The 12914-nt window shown below is 42.0% G+C and overlaps 1 protein-coding gene across 1 annotated transcript in view; it reads right to left on the reverse strand.

Annotated features, from left to right (window-relative positions):
* Prps (phosphoribosyl pyrophosphate synthetase) overlaps positions 1 to 12914 on the reverse strand; it is a 39870-nt gene that overhangs the window by 18838 nt on the left and 8118 nt on the right. Inside the window, exons 4-5 of the mRNA XM_071668698.1 lie at positions 11871 to 12044; positions 1911 to 2070 (exon numbers count right to left, since the gene is read on the reverse strand). Coding sequence (XP_071524799.1) covers positions 1911 to 2070; positions 11871 to 12044 — 334 coding nt within the window. The remainder of the gene's footprint in view (positions 1 to 1910; positions 2071 to 11870; positions 12045 to 12914) is intronic.

The raw sequence follows: 12914 nt of genomic DNA on the forward strand, positions 1-12914 counted from the left end.
GCCCCTCTTTCCAAAACTCTTGCATTCACCTCCCTAACAACCCCATCCATAAACAAATTAAACAACCATGGAGACATCACACACCCCTGCCGCAAACCTACATTGACTGAGAACCAATCACTTTCCTCTCTTCCTACACGTACACATGCCTTACATCCTTGATAAAAACTTTTCACTGCTTCTAACAACTTGCCTCCCACACCATATATTCTTAATACCTTCCACAGAGCATCTCTGTCAACTCTATCATATGCCTTCTCCAGATCCATAAATGCTACATACAAATCCATTTGCTTTTCTAAGTATTTCTCACATACATTCTTCAAAGCAAACACCTGATCCACACATCCTCTACCACTTCTGAAACCACACTGCTCTTCCCCAATCTGATGCTCTGTACATGCCTTCACCCTCTCAATCAATACCCTCCCATATAATTTACCAGGAATACTCAACAAACTTATACCTCTGTAATTTGAGCACTCACTCTTATCCCCTTTGCCTTTGTACAATGGCACTATGCACGCATTCCGCCAATCCTCAGGCACCTCACCATGAGTCATACATACATCAAATAACCTTACCAACCAGTCAACAATACAGTCACCCCCTTTTTTAATAAATTCCACTGCAATACCATCCAAACCCGCTGCCTTGCCGGCTTTCATCTTCCGCAAAGCTTTTAGTACCTCTTCTCTGTTTACCAAATCATTTTCCCTAACCCTCGCACTTTGCATACCACCTCGACCAAAACACCCTATATCTGCCACTCTATCATCAAACACATTCAACAAACCTTCAAAATACTCACTCCATCTCCTTCTCACATCACCACTACTTGTTATCACCTCCCCATTTGCGCCCTTCACTGAAGTTCCCATTTGCTCCCTTGTCTTACGCACTTTATTTACCTCCTTCCAGAACATCTACATATACATATATACATATATGTGTATACATATATACACATGTACATAATTCATACTGTCTGCCTTTATTCATTCCCATCGCCACCCCGCTACACATGGAATAACAACCCCCTCCCCATCATGTGTGCGAGGTAGCGCTAGGAAATGACAACAAAGGCCCCATTCGTTCACACTCAAGACTCTAGCTGTCATGTAATAATGCACCGAAGCCACAGCTCCCTTTCCACATCCAGGCCACACAGAACTTTCCATGGTTTACCCCAAATGCTTCACAAGCCCTGGTTCATTCCACTGACAGCACATCAACCCTGGTATACCACATCGTTCCAAGTCACTCTATTCCTTGCACGCCTTTCACCCTCCTGCATGTTCAGGCCCCGATCACTCAAAATCTTTTTCACTCCCACTTCTCGTTCCCTCCACCTCTGACACATACATCCTCTTGGTCAATCTTTCCTCACTCATTCTCTCCATGTGACCAAACCATTTCAAAACACCCTCTTCTGCTCTCTCAACCACACTCCCTCACAACCATACAACATTGTTGGAACCACTATTCCTTCAAGCATACCCATTTTTGCTTTCTGTTATATAATCTGGTCCACATGACAATACAAAGGCCAATAATCTGCTCCACATGACAACACAAATGCCACCCAGAGCTGGGCTGCCTTCTCCTCAATCCTGCTCAAATAACTCTGAATCACTTGTTTTCCTGACATTTAGCCTGAGGTTGACAGATGTGCATCTACAGCACTAGCTGTAGATGTACTGTGGAAAGCCATTTTTTTTCTCACACCTATCTAGCAACAGAAGAGACCTCAATATGTTATTAACAGTATGATAAGTAAGCTGGATATATGAAATGCAAAAGGAGAAGTTAGACCATTAGATGATGATGGGTGTCACTCCCAATAAGACTGTCAAACAAAGATGGCCATCATTTCAGAGTCAATGCACACCAGTGCCTATAAGTCTTACCTGAATTTTACTGGAGTCCTTCATGTGTTGTTCTTGAGGTATGGTATTAGTGACAACTACAGCTTCAAAGCATGCATTGTTGATACGGGACACTGCTGGCCCAGAAAAGATACCATGGGTCAAGATGGCGTATGTTTTTGTGGCACCTGCTTCCATAAGTCTAAAAGAGAAAATCATATGAAATGGTTATTGTACCATCCCATTGCTAATCCATGCTTGTTTCAATACTGAGGATATAAGAGAAAAAGGGTCATTCAAGGAACATACTTCAGTGAGATGTAAAACAAGGTAGCGCCATGAACACACGACCAAAAGCCCAACATGCTCACAACCACTCTCCAGCTGTAGTGTATAATACCCACCATCCAAAGACAAGCCCTAGACCATTCTGTAGTTTACCCCCACTGTATTATTAACCCTGGTGCAGCTCAGTAACAGCACGTCGATACCTGTATATCACATCTCTACAATGTATTGTCCTATGAACACATCTCACCCCCCTAGTGCACAAGCCACGATACTTCAAGGCCTCTCTTGGTCTCTCCTTTCCCCTTGCTCTGACCCATAGATTCTTTGAGTCAGTCATTCTTCAATCATTCTCTCAGTATGTCTAAACCAATTCAGCACACCCTACTCAGCTTTCTCAATCAGACTGTACTTACTGCTGTGCCTTACCCTCACACTGTCAATCCTTTTATGATCAACCCTTCTCATAGCGTCCTCAGTCATTCCATTTCCAACACATCCATCATATTCCTTTCTTTGTGTTCTGGGCCCTAAATTCACATCCATACAACACTATCAGGACTATTATACCTTCAAATGTACCTATCTTTATCCTAACAGATAATGACCTCCTTTTGCCCACACTCATCAGTGCACCCCCTCTTCCATCCTATGACTCATTTCAGCCCATATGGTTCAATCTGCTGCCATGTCCACCCATATCTGCAAAGGGCTCCACTTCCTTAAGGTTCTCCTCTTTCAATCTCACGTTTAAACAATCCCGTCTTTTCCTCCTGCAACATCACATTTTCTTAGTTTTGTTCATGTTAACTCTTGACTTCCTCACCTTACACAAACTCCTAAACCCAGACACAAACTTCTTCAGGCTCTCTCTTGAGTCTGCCATCAGAGTAAAGTCATCAAGAAACAGAAACTGCCTTGCTTCCCAAGTAATCCCTAACCCTAGCATAATATAATCCTGCCCCTTGCTCCAAGGTACGTTTCACAATCCTATCCATAAACAGAAAAATCAACCGTTAAGGAGCTGTCCTCCCAAATCATTTATTCATAACACCTTTAAAGGCCTCTCTCTCAACCCTATCATAAATGTCCTTCAGGTCCATAAATTCTATATATAACTCAATCTCTCTCACAGTACTTTTCAAAAATATTTTTCAATTGGCCATTCTCTGATACAACATACCTGGTATACTAAAAAGATAATTCTTTAATCCAAACATTCTCAGGTCACCCTTTAACTTATTGTACGGGCACTATACATGCAAGCTGCTTATCCTCAGGCACCTAACACTGGGCCTTACACTGATTGCAAAGCCTGAATAAATACTCAGCAACACTGTCATCCCTTTTCTTGAAAAACTGCACTTTCATCCATTTACTACTTCTTTGGCACACTCCATCTTATCCCTCCCCTCTTTTCACCAAACTATTCCTCATGACTTTTGCTCCACAAACCATTTTGTTCCAAATGCACCACATCCACATTCCAATCATCTGGTATATTCAGCAGTCTTCCAAAATACCTAATCCATCTCTTTTTCACCACTTCTTTGCCTATTACCATTTACTCATCAGCTGCCTTAACCATCACTCCCAGCCATTTCATCATTCTTCCACCATTTACCTCCTTACCTTCCTGTCACAAAAGTCCCTTTTATGGGGTTTTGCAGTGCTCTGAAAGCCAGCCAAGTCAACTGGGTGGAATCACAGGTCATGAAAAGTGGTAAAGTACCCTCCTAAACGTTTTCTTATTCTCCCATTAAACTCACCAATGCTTCCTCACCATACCTTGCCCTCCTGCCACTCGCTTGTACATCTCCCAATCACATGCATTCCTTCCTTGCAGATACTGTCTGTGCATCTCTCTTTTCTCTTTCACCAGCACTTTAATTTCCTTACCCAACTATTCAGTATCCTTTGACCTACACCCACTTCCCACCTTCTGCATTCCACATTTCATCAGCACAAATAAGTTAATTTAACCTTCCACTCCTCACCCACTGTGCTTGGTTTATTTAGTTTCACCTTATGTCATTCTTCACTCAGTCTCTGAGGTATCAGTGCTTTCAAGTTTCTTTTTCAAGTTCACTCACTTTAACCACTTCCTACTTATGTCTTTCCCTCTTTTTCTAATACCATCACAATCATTCACACTCACCTCTACTAAAAAATGACCAGATATCACACCTGGTGCCTCTCTCAGCAGACTTACATCCATGAAACTCTCATCTGCATGCCTGTAAATCAGTATGTAATTCAACAGTACCCACTGGTCCCAAACCTCATTAATCTAGGTATTGATAATATGACGATCACATTAGTCTGTGATAACAATAAAGAGGTGATCATTATTCCTTCATAATCTATATATACATATATTTTTTTTCATACATATCTGCCATTTCCCACATCAGCGATGGAGCATTTACAACAGAGAACTGGGCCTAAGAGGGAAAATCCTCACTTGGCCCCCTTCTCTGTTTCTTCTTTTGTTAAAGTAAAATCTGGAAGGGAGGATTTCCAGCCCCCCGCTCCCTCTCCTTTTAGTTGCCTTTAACAACACGCAAGGAATATGAAAAAAAAATAAAAAAATAGAATACAGGAGGGTGAAAGGCGTGTAAGGAATAGAGTGAATTGGAACGATGTGGCACACTGGGTCGACGTGCTGCCAATGGATTGAACCAGGGCATGTGAAGTGTCTGGGGTAAACCATGGAAAGTTTTGTGGGGCCTGGATGTGGAAAGGGAGCTTTGGTTTCGGTGCATTACACATGACAGCTAGAGTCTGAGTGTGAACGAATGTGGCCTTTTTTGTCCTTTCCTAGCACTACCTCGTGCGCATGCGGGGGGAATAGATGAAGGCAGCATGTATGAGTATGTGCATGTGTACATCTGTATATGTCTATGTATATGTATGTATGCACTGAAATGTATGTATAGGTGCATGTGTGGGCATTTATGTATATGTGTATGTGGGTGGGTTGGGCCATTCTTTCGTCTGTTTCCTTGCGCTACCTCGCTAACGCGGGAGACAGCGACAAAGTATAATAACAAAAAATACAAATATATTTTTTTTTTTCTTTTGCTTTGTCCCTGTCTCCCGCGTTTGCGAGGTAGCGCAAGGAAACAGACTAAAGAAATGGCCCAACCCACCCCCATACACATGTATATACATACGTCCACACACGCAAATATACATACCTACACAGCTTTCCATGGTTTACCCCAGACGCTTCACATGCCCTGATTCAATCCACTGACAGCACGTCAACCCCTGGTATACCACATCGATCCAATTCACTCTATTCCTTGCCCTCCTTTCACCCTCCTGCATGTTCAGGCCCCGATCACACAAAATCTTTTTCACTCCATCTTTCCACCTCCAATTTGGTCTCCCACTTCTCCTCGTTCCCTCCACCTCCAACACATATATCCTCTTGGTCAATCTTTCCTCACTCATTCTCTCCATGTGCCCAAACCATTGCAAAACACCCTCTTCTGCTCTCTCAACCACCCTCCTTTTATTTCCACACATCTCTCTTACCCTTACGTTACTTACTCGATCAAACGACCTCACACCACATATTGTCCTCAAACATCTCATTTCCAGCACATCCATCCTCCTGCACACAACTCTACCCATAGCCCACGCCTCGCAACCATACAACATTGTTGGAACCACTATTCCTTCAAACATACCCATTTTTGCTTTCCGAGATAATGTTCTCGACTTCCACACATTCTTCAAGGCTCCCAGGATTTTCGCCCCCTCCCGCACCCTATGATCCACTTCCGCTTCCATGGTTCCATCCGCTGCCAGATCCACTCCCAGATATCTAAAACACTTTACTTCCTCCAGTTTTTCTCCATTCAAACTTACCTCCCAATTGACTTGACCCTCTACCCTACTGTACCTAATAACCTTGCTCTTATTCACATTTACTCTTAACTTTCTTCTTTCACACACTTTACCAAACTCAAGTCACCAGCTTCTGCAGTTTCTCACATGAATCAGCCACCAGCACTGTATCATCAGCGAACAACAACTGACTCACTTCCCAAGCTCTCTCATCCCCAACAGACTTCATACTTGCCCCTCTTTCCAAAACTCTTGCATTTACCTCCCTAACAACCCCATCCATAAACAAATTAAACTAACATGGAGACATCACACACCCCTGCCGCAAACCTACATTCACTGAGAACCAATCACTTTCCTCTCTTCCTACATGTACACATGCCTTATATCCTCGATAAAAACTTTTCACTGCTTCTAACAACTTGCCTCCCACACCATATATTCTTAATATATATATATATATATATATAATATATATATATATTTTTTTTTTTTCTTTCAAACTATTCGCCATTTCCCGCATCAGCAAGGTAGCGTTAAGAACAGAGGACTGGGCCTCTGAGGGAACATCCTCACCTGGCCCCCTTCTCTGTTCCTTTTTTTGGAAAATTAAAAAAAAAAAAAAAGAGGGGAGGATTTCCAGCCCCCCGCTCCCTCCCCTTTTAGTCGCCTTCTACGACACGCAGGGAATACGTGGGAAGTATTCTTTCTCCCCTATCCCCAGGGATACCCTATCCCCAGGGATAATATATATATATATTTTTTCTTTTTTCTTTTAAACTATCCACCATTTCCCGCATTAGCGAGGTAGCGTTAAGAACAGAGGACTGGGCCTTTGTGGAATATCCTCACCTGGCCCCCCTCTGTTCCTTCTTTTGGAAAATTAAAAAAAAGAAAAAAAAAAAACGAGAGGGGAGGATTTCCAGCCTCCTGCTCCCTCCCCTTTTAGTCGCCTTCTACGACACGCAGGGAATACATGGGAAGTATTCTTCATCCCCTATCCCCAGGGATAAATATGGAATAATATACACATAAAAGTATTCAGAAGAACATCACTGATATGTTTAGAAACAAACTTGGTAAACACTTTACTTCTTTTCCACAGCTAACATTGTTTGTGCCTCCAGAGATATATTTCTCATTAAGTCCTCCTTTCTCTACATCATAAAATTCAAGATTCTGATATTGCAGACAGCCTCAAACAGACACAATGAACTGTTCCAGTTTGCTTCCCTCTACATTCTTTCTATGTTGGTGCACCACCAATGGTGAATAATTTCTGATAAAGGATTTCCTCAACAAACTGACTTGCAAACTTGTCTAACCTATAAAGCCCCACCCATCTCAGTGTAGTGCTACATCTTCAAGTTACATTTAAGAACCCCAAGAAGCAATACAAACTGGATTCTGATTTCTTCATCTTCACCTGCCACACAACCAGTGCATCACAACTCCTATGCTAAGGCTGAGGTAAAGAAGTACCTTAATCAAGCTGAAAGAGCACAATCTCCTTCACATCTAGAAGGAGCAGAAATCACACCTAACCATATATATATATATATATATATATATATATATATATATATATATATATATATATATATATTTTTTTTTTTTTTCATACTATTCGCCATTTCCCGCGATAGCGAGGTAGCGTCAAGAACAGAGGACTGGGCCTCTGAGGGAATATCCTCACCTGGCCCTCTTCTCTGTTCCTTCTTTTGGGAAAAAAAAAAAAAAAAACGAGAGGGGAGGATTTCCAGCCCCCCGCTCCCTTCCCTTTTAGTCGCCTTCTATGACACACAGGGAATACGTGGGAAGTATTCTTTCTCCCCTATCCCCAGGGATATATATGTGAGGGAATAATTGGTATACATGGGGTGTTCAGTGTTGTAAATGGAAATGGTGAAGAGCTTGTAGATTTATGTGCTGAAAAAGGACTGGTGATTGGGAATACCTGGTTTAAAAAGCGAGATATACATAAGTATACGTATGTAAGTAGGAGAGATGGCCAGAGAGCGTTATTGGATTACGTGTTAATTGACAGGCGCGTGAAAGAGAGACTTTTGGGTGTTAATGTGCTGAGAGGTGCAACTGGAGGGATGTCTGATCATTATCTTGTGGAGGCTAAGGTGAAGATTTGTATGGGTTTTCAGAAAAGAAGAGTGAATGTTGGGGTGAAGAGGGTGGTGAGAGTAAGTGAGCTTGGGAAGGAGACTTGTGTGAGGAAGTACCAGGAGACACTGAGTAGAGAATGGAAAAAGGTGAGAACAATGGAAGTAAGGGGAGTGGGGGAGGAATGGGATGTATTTAGGGAATCAGTGATGGATTGCGCAAAAGATGCTTGTGGCATGAGAAGAGTGGGAGGTGGGTTGATTAGAAAGGGCAGTGAGTGGTGGGATGAAGAAGTAAGATTATTAGTGAAAGAGAAGATAGAGGCATTTGGATGATTTTTGCAGGGAAAAAATGCAATTGAGTGGGAGATGTATAAAAGAAAGAGACAGGAGGTCAAGAGAAAGGTGCAAGAGGTGAAAAAGAGGGCAAATGAGAGTTGGGGTGAGAGAGTATCATTAAATTTTAGGGAGAATAAAAAGATGTTTTGGAAGGAGGTAAATAAAGTGCGTAAGACAAGGGAGCAAATGGGAACTTCAGTGAAGGGCGCAAATGGGGAGGTGATAACAAGTAGTGGTGATGTGAGAAGATGGAGTGAGTATTTTGAAGGTTTGTTGAATGTGTTTGATGATAGAGTGGCAGATATAGGGTGTTTTGGTCGAGGTGGTGTGCAAAGTGAGAGGGTTACGGAAAATGATTTGGTAAACAGAGAAGAGGTAGTAAAAGCTTTGCGGAAGATGAAAGCCGGCAAGGGAGCAGGTTTGGATGGTATTGCAGTGGAATTTATTAAAAAAGGGGGTGACTGTATTATTGACTGGTTGGTAAGGTTATTCAATGCATGTATGACTCATGGTGAGGTGCCTGAGGATTGGCGGAATGCGTGCATAGTGCCATTGTACAAAGGCAAAGGGGATAAGAGTGAGTGCTCAAATTACAGAGGTATAAGTTTGTTGAGTATTCCTGGTAAATTATATGGGAGGGTATTGATTGAGAGAGTGAAGGCATGTACAGAGCATCAGATTGGGAAGAGCAGTGTGGTTTCAGAAGTGGTAGAGGATGTGTGGATCAGGTGTTTGCTTTGAAGAACGTATGTGAGAAATACTTAGAAAAGCAAATGGATTTGTATGTAGCATTTATGGATCTGGAGAAGGCATATGATAGAGTTGACAGAGATGCTCTGTGGAAGGTATTAAGAATATATGGTGTGGGAGGCAAGTTGTTAGAAGCAGTGAAAAGTTTTTATCGAGGATGTAAGGCATGTGTACGTGTAGGAAGAGAGGAAAGTGATTGGTTCTCAGTGAATGTAGGTTTGCGGCAGGGGTGTGTGATGTCTCCATGGTTGTTTAGTTTGTTTATAGATGGGGTTGTTAGGGAGGTGAATGCAAGAGTTTTGGAAAGAGGGGCAAGTATGAAGTCTGTTGGGGATGAGAGAGCTTGGGAAGTGAGTCAGTTGTCGTTCGCTGATGATACAGCACTGGTGGCTGATTCATGTGAGAAACTGCAGAAGCTGGTGACTGAGTTTGGTAAAGTGTGTGAAAGAAGAAAGTTAAGAGTAAATGTGAATAAGAGCAAGGTTATTAGGTACAGTAGGGTTGAGGGTCAAGTCAATTGGGAGGAAAGTTTGAATGGAGAAAAACTGGAGGAAGTAAAGTGTTTTAGATATCTGGGAGTGGATCTGGCAGCGGATGGAACCATGGAAGCGGAAGTGGATCATAGGGTGGAGGAGGGGGCGAAAATTCTGGAAGCCTTGAAGAATGTGTGGAAGTCGAGAACATTATCTCGGAAAGCAAAAATGGGTATGTTTGAAGGAATAGTGGTTCCAACAATGTTGTATGGTTGCGAGGCGTGGGCTATGGATAGAGTTGTGCGCAGGAGGATGGATGTGCTGGAAATGAGATGTTTGAGGACAATGTGTGGTGTGAGGTGGTTTGATCGAGTAAGTAACGTAAGGGTAAGAGAGATGTGTGGAAATAAAAAGAGCGTGGTTGAGAGAGCACAAGAGGGTGTTTTGAAATGGTTTGGGCACATGGAGAGAATGAGTGTGGAAAGATTGACCAAGAGGATATATGTGTCGGAGGTGGAGGGAACGAGGAGAAGAGGGAGACCAAATTGGAGGTGGAAAGATGGAGTGAAAAAGATTTTGTGTGATCGGGGCCTGAACATGCAGGAGGGTGAAAGGAGGGCAAGGAATAGAGTGAATTGGAGCGATGTGGTATACAGGGGTTGACGTGCTGTCAGTGGATTGAACCAAGGCATGTGAAGCGTCTGGGGTAAACCATGGAAAGCTGTGTAGGTATGTATATTTGCGTGTGTGGACGTGTGTATGTACGTGTGTATGGGGGTTGGGCCGTTTCTTTCGTCTGTTTCCTCGCGCTACCTCGCAGACGCGGGAGACAGCGACAAAGTATAAAAAAAAAAAAAAAAAAAAAAAAAAAATATATATATATATATATATATATATATATATATATATATATATTAATTTTATATTCATTATACTTAGTCACTGTCTCCTGCGTTAGTAAGGTAGCACAAGGAAAAAGACGAAAGAATGGCCCAACCCACCCACATACACTTGTACACAGATAAATGCCCACACACACACACATACATATACCTATACATTTCAATATATACATACACAGACATATACATATATATATATGTACATATTCATGCTTGCTGCCTTCATCCATTCCCGTCGCCACCCTTCCACACATGAAAAGGCATCTCCCTCCCCCTGTGCAAGGTAGCGCTAGGAAAAGACAACAAAGGCCACATTCGTTCACACTCAGTCTCTAGCTGTCATGTGTAATGCACCGAAACCACAGCTCCCTTTCCACATCCAGGCCCTACAAAACTTTCCCTGGCTTACCCCAGATGCTTCACATGCCCTAGTTCAATCCATTGATAGCAGGTCAACCCCGGTATACCACATCATTCCAATTCACTCTATTCCTTGCATGCCTTTCACCCTCCTGTATGTTCAGGCCCCGATCGCTCAAAATCTTTTTCACTCCATCCTTCAACCTCCAATCTTTGTTCAGCACAATTCAACATGCTGTTACCCTTCCTCATTTACACTGGGTACCCCATAACCCCCACATATAACCCCAACTGTCACATAACCCAGTCTAGTATTCAAATCTCCCACCATGAGGACTAAATTCCTTGCATCAAATTTCTGAAGCATTCATTTAGCTCCTCTCAAAATATTCCCCTCTCTTCCTAACTTTTCTTACTACCAGAGAAATTGGCAATGATGATCATCCACCTCATTGTCGACTTTTATTACTACCATATCATTCAAACTCAATTCCTTACATTCTTTAACACAGTTACACAGTCACTCCTTTTTCAAAAGTGCCACCCATTCCTTTGCTTTTAATTCTCACACGACACCCAAACTTTATTCTGATATTCCTGAACCATTTCATCCCTTCCTCTTCAGCTTAGCTTTACTTACAGCCATTTAAACCAGGGTCTGTCCCTCAAACATAAAACCTATTTTTCCCTTCTTATCCTGCTTACATCCTCAAACATTCAGATTTTCCAGCCTGAACCTTTGAGGAGCAATCTTCATTTGGCTCCTTTTGGAGAGTGACAATACATAGAGGGGAAGGTTTCCAGCTTCTTGCTTCCATTCTCAGTAGTTGCATCTTAAGAATGTATAAGATACATGGGTAGCTCTCTTACTCCCAAATCACCGATATAAGATACTTTTTCCAAGGATATAATTCATACTTCTCAGCAGCATGACATATAGTTCCACAAGTGTCTGCCATGTCGTCCACTAAGATGGCAATGCGATCCTTTACATCTCCCACCAGAACCATTGATGCCACTTCATTGGCCTTCTTTCGTTCTTTGTGAATCAGGGCAAATTCTATATTGAGACGATCAGCTATAGATGTCACTCTGTGTGAAGAAAAAATGCACTTTATAAATTCCTTTACAAAATGGCAGAAGGGCAAGTCTATTGCAGTGTTTGCATAGGCTCCTACCTGCTACTTCAACCTAATATTCCAGCCTACATGTTCCTACTTACTACTTATATCTACTGCTCATACCATTTTGACAACAGGTAGGGTTAGCACATAGTGCTCACCGCAGGAAAATCTAGAGTTACGAAGAATGAAATGCATGTCAAGTGTTACATATGACAAGGAGAGACTGTATGTTTGTGGACAGAATGCCAGTAGTCCACATGTTAGTGAGGCTGAAAGAAAAAAAAGCTACCTAGATCAGAGGAGTGCAACTTGACAAGCACTAAAGAGCTGGCTCACTAAGCAGTTATCACTAACCCTCCTGATACAAAAGCGAGTAGTACTAAGTAGCAAACCAGTATAAAGTCAAGTGTACAAATAAAAAAAAGATTGTTACATAATAAACCACAACCTCAATAAATGAGAAAAGAATACGTACACAACATAACAAGGAAAAAGCTAATAAAGAAGGCTTGGAGCTTAATGACTGTACTCTTTAACAATCAAGAAAACTGAGATAGACTGGTAACAATGGCCTGAGGGTGATTATGTTATCAACAAAAGGAGGTTTTCACTAGTAAAATGACCCAGGTTGAGCCAAGAAGGCAGTTGGGAGGCAATAGATGTAGTTGATTAATTTTCTTTTTTTACACCCAAGGGATCTTTGAGATTCTTAAGCAATGTAGGATGATCCAACCAAGAAAAGATAATAAAATGCTGTGGCTTTGTCATCCTCACTATATGCTGGGAAAACAACAAGAAACATCTTTTGATAAGGGAAATGGCATTCTGGGTAGATCAA

The sequence above is a fragment of the Panulirus ornatus genome, chromosome 13 (assembly GCF_036320965.1).
Source record: "Panulirus ornatus isolate Po-2019 chromosome 13, ASM3632096v1, whole genome shotgun sequence".
Lineage (NCBI taxonomy): Eukaryota > Metazoa > Arthropoda > Malacostraca > Decapoda > Palinuridae > Panulirus > Panulirus ornatus.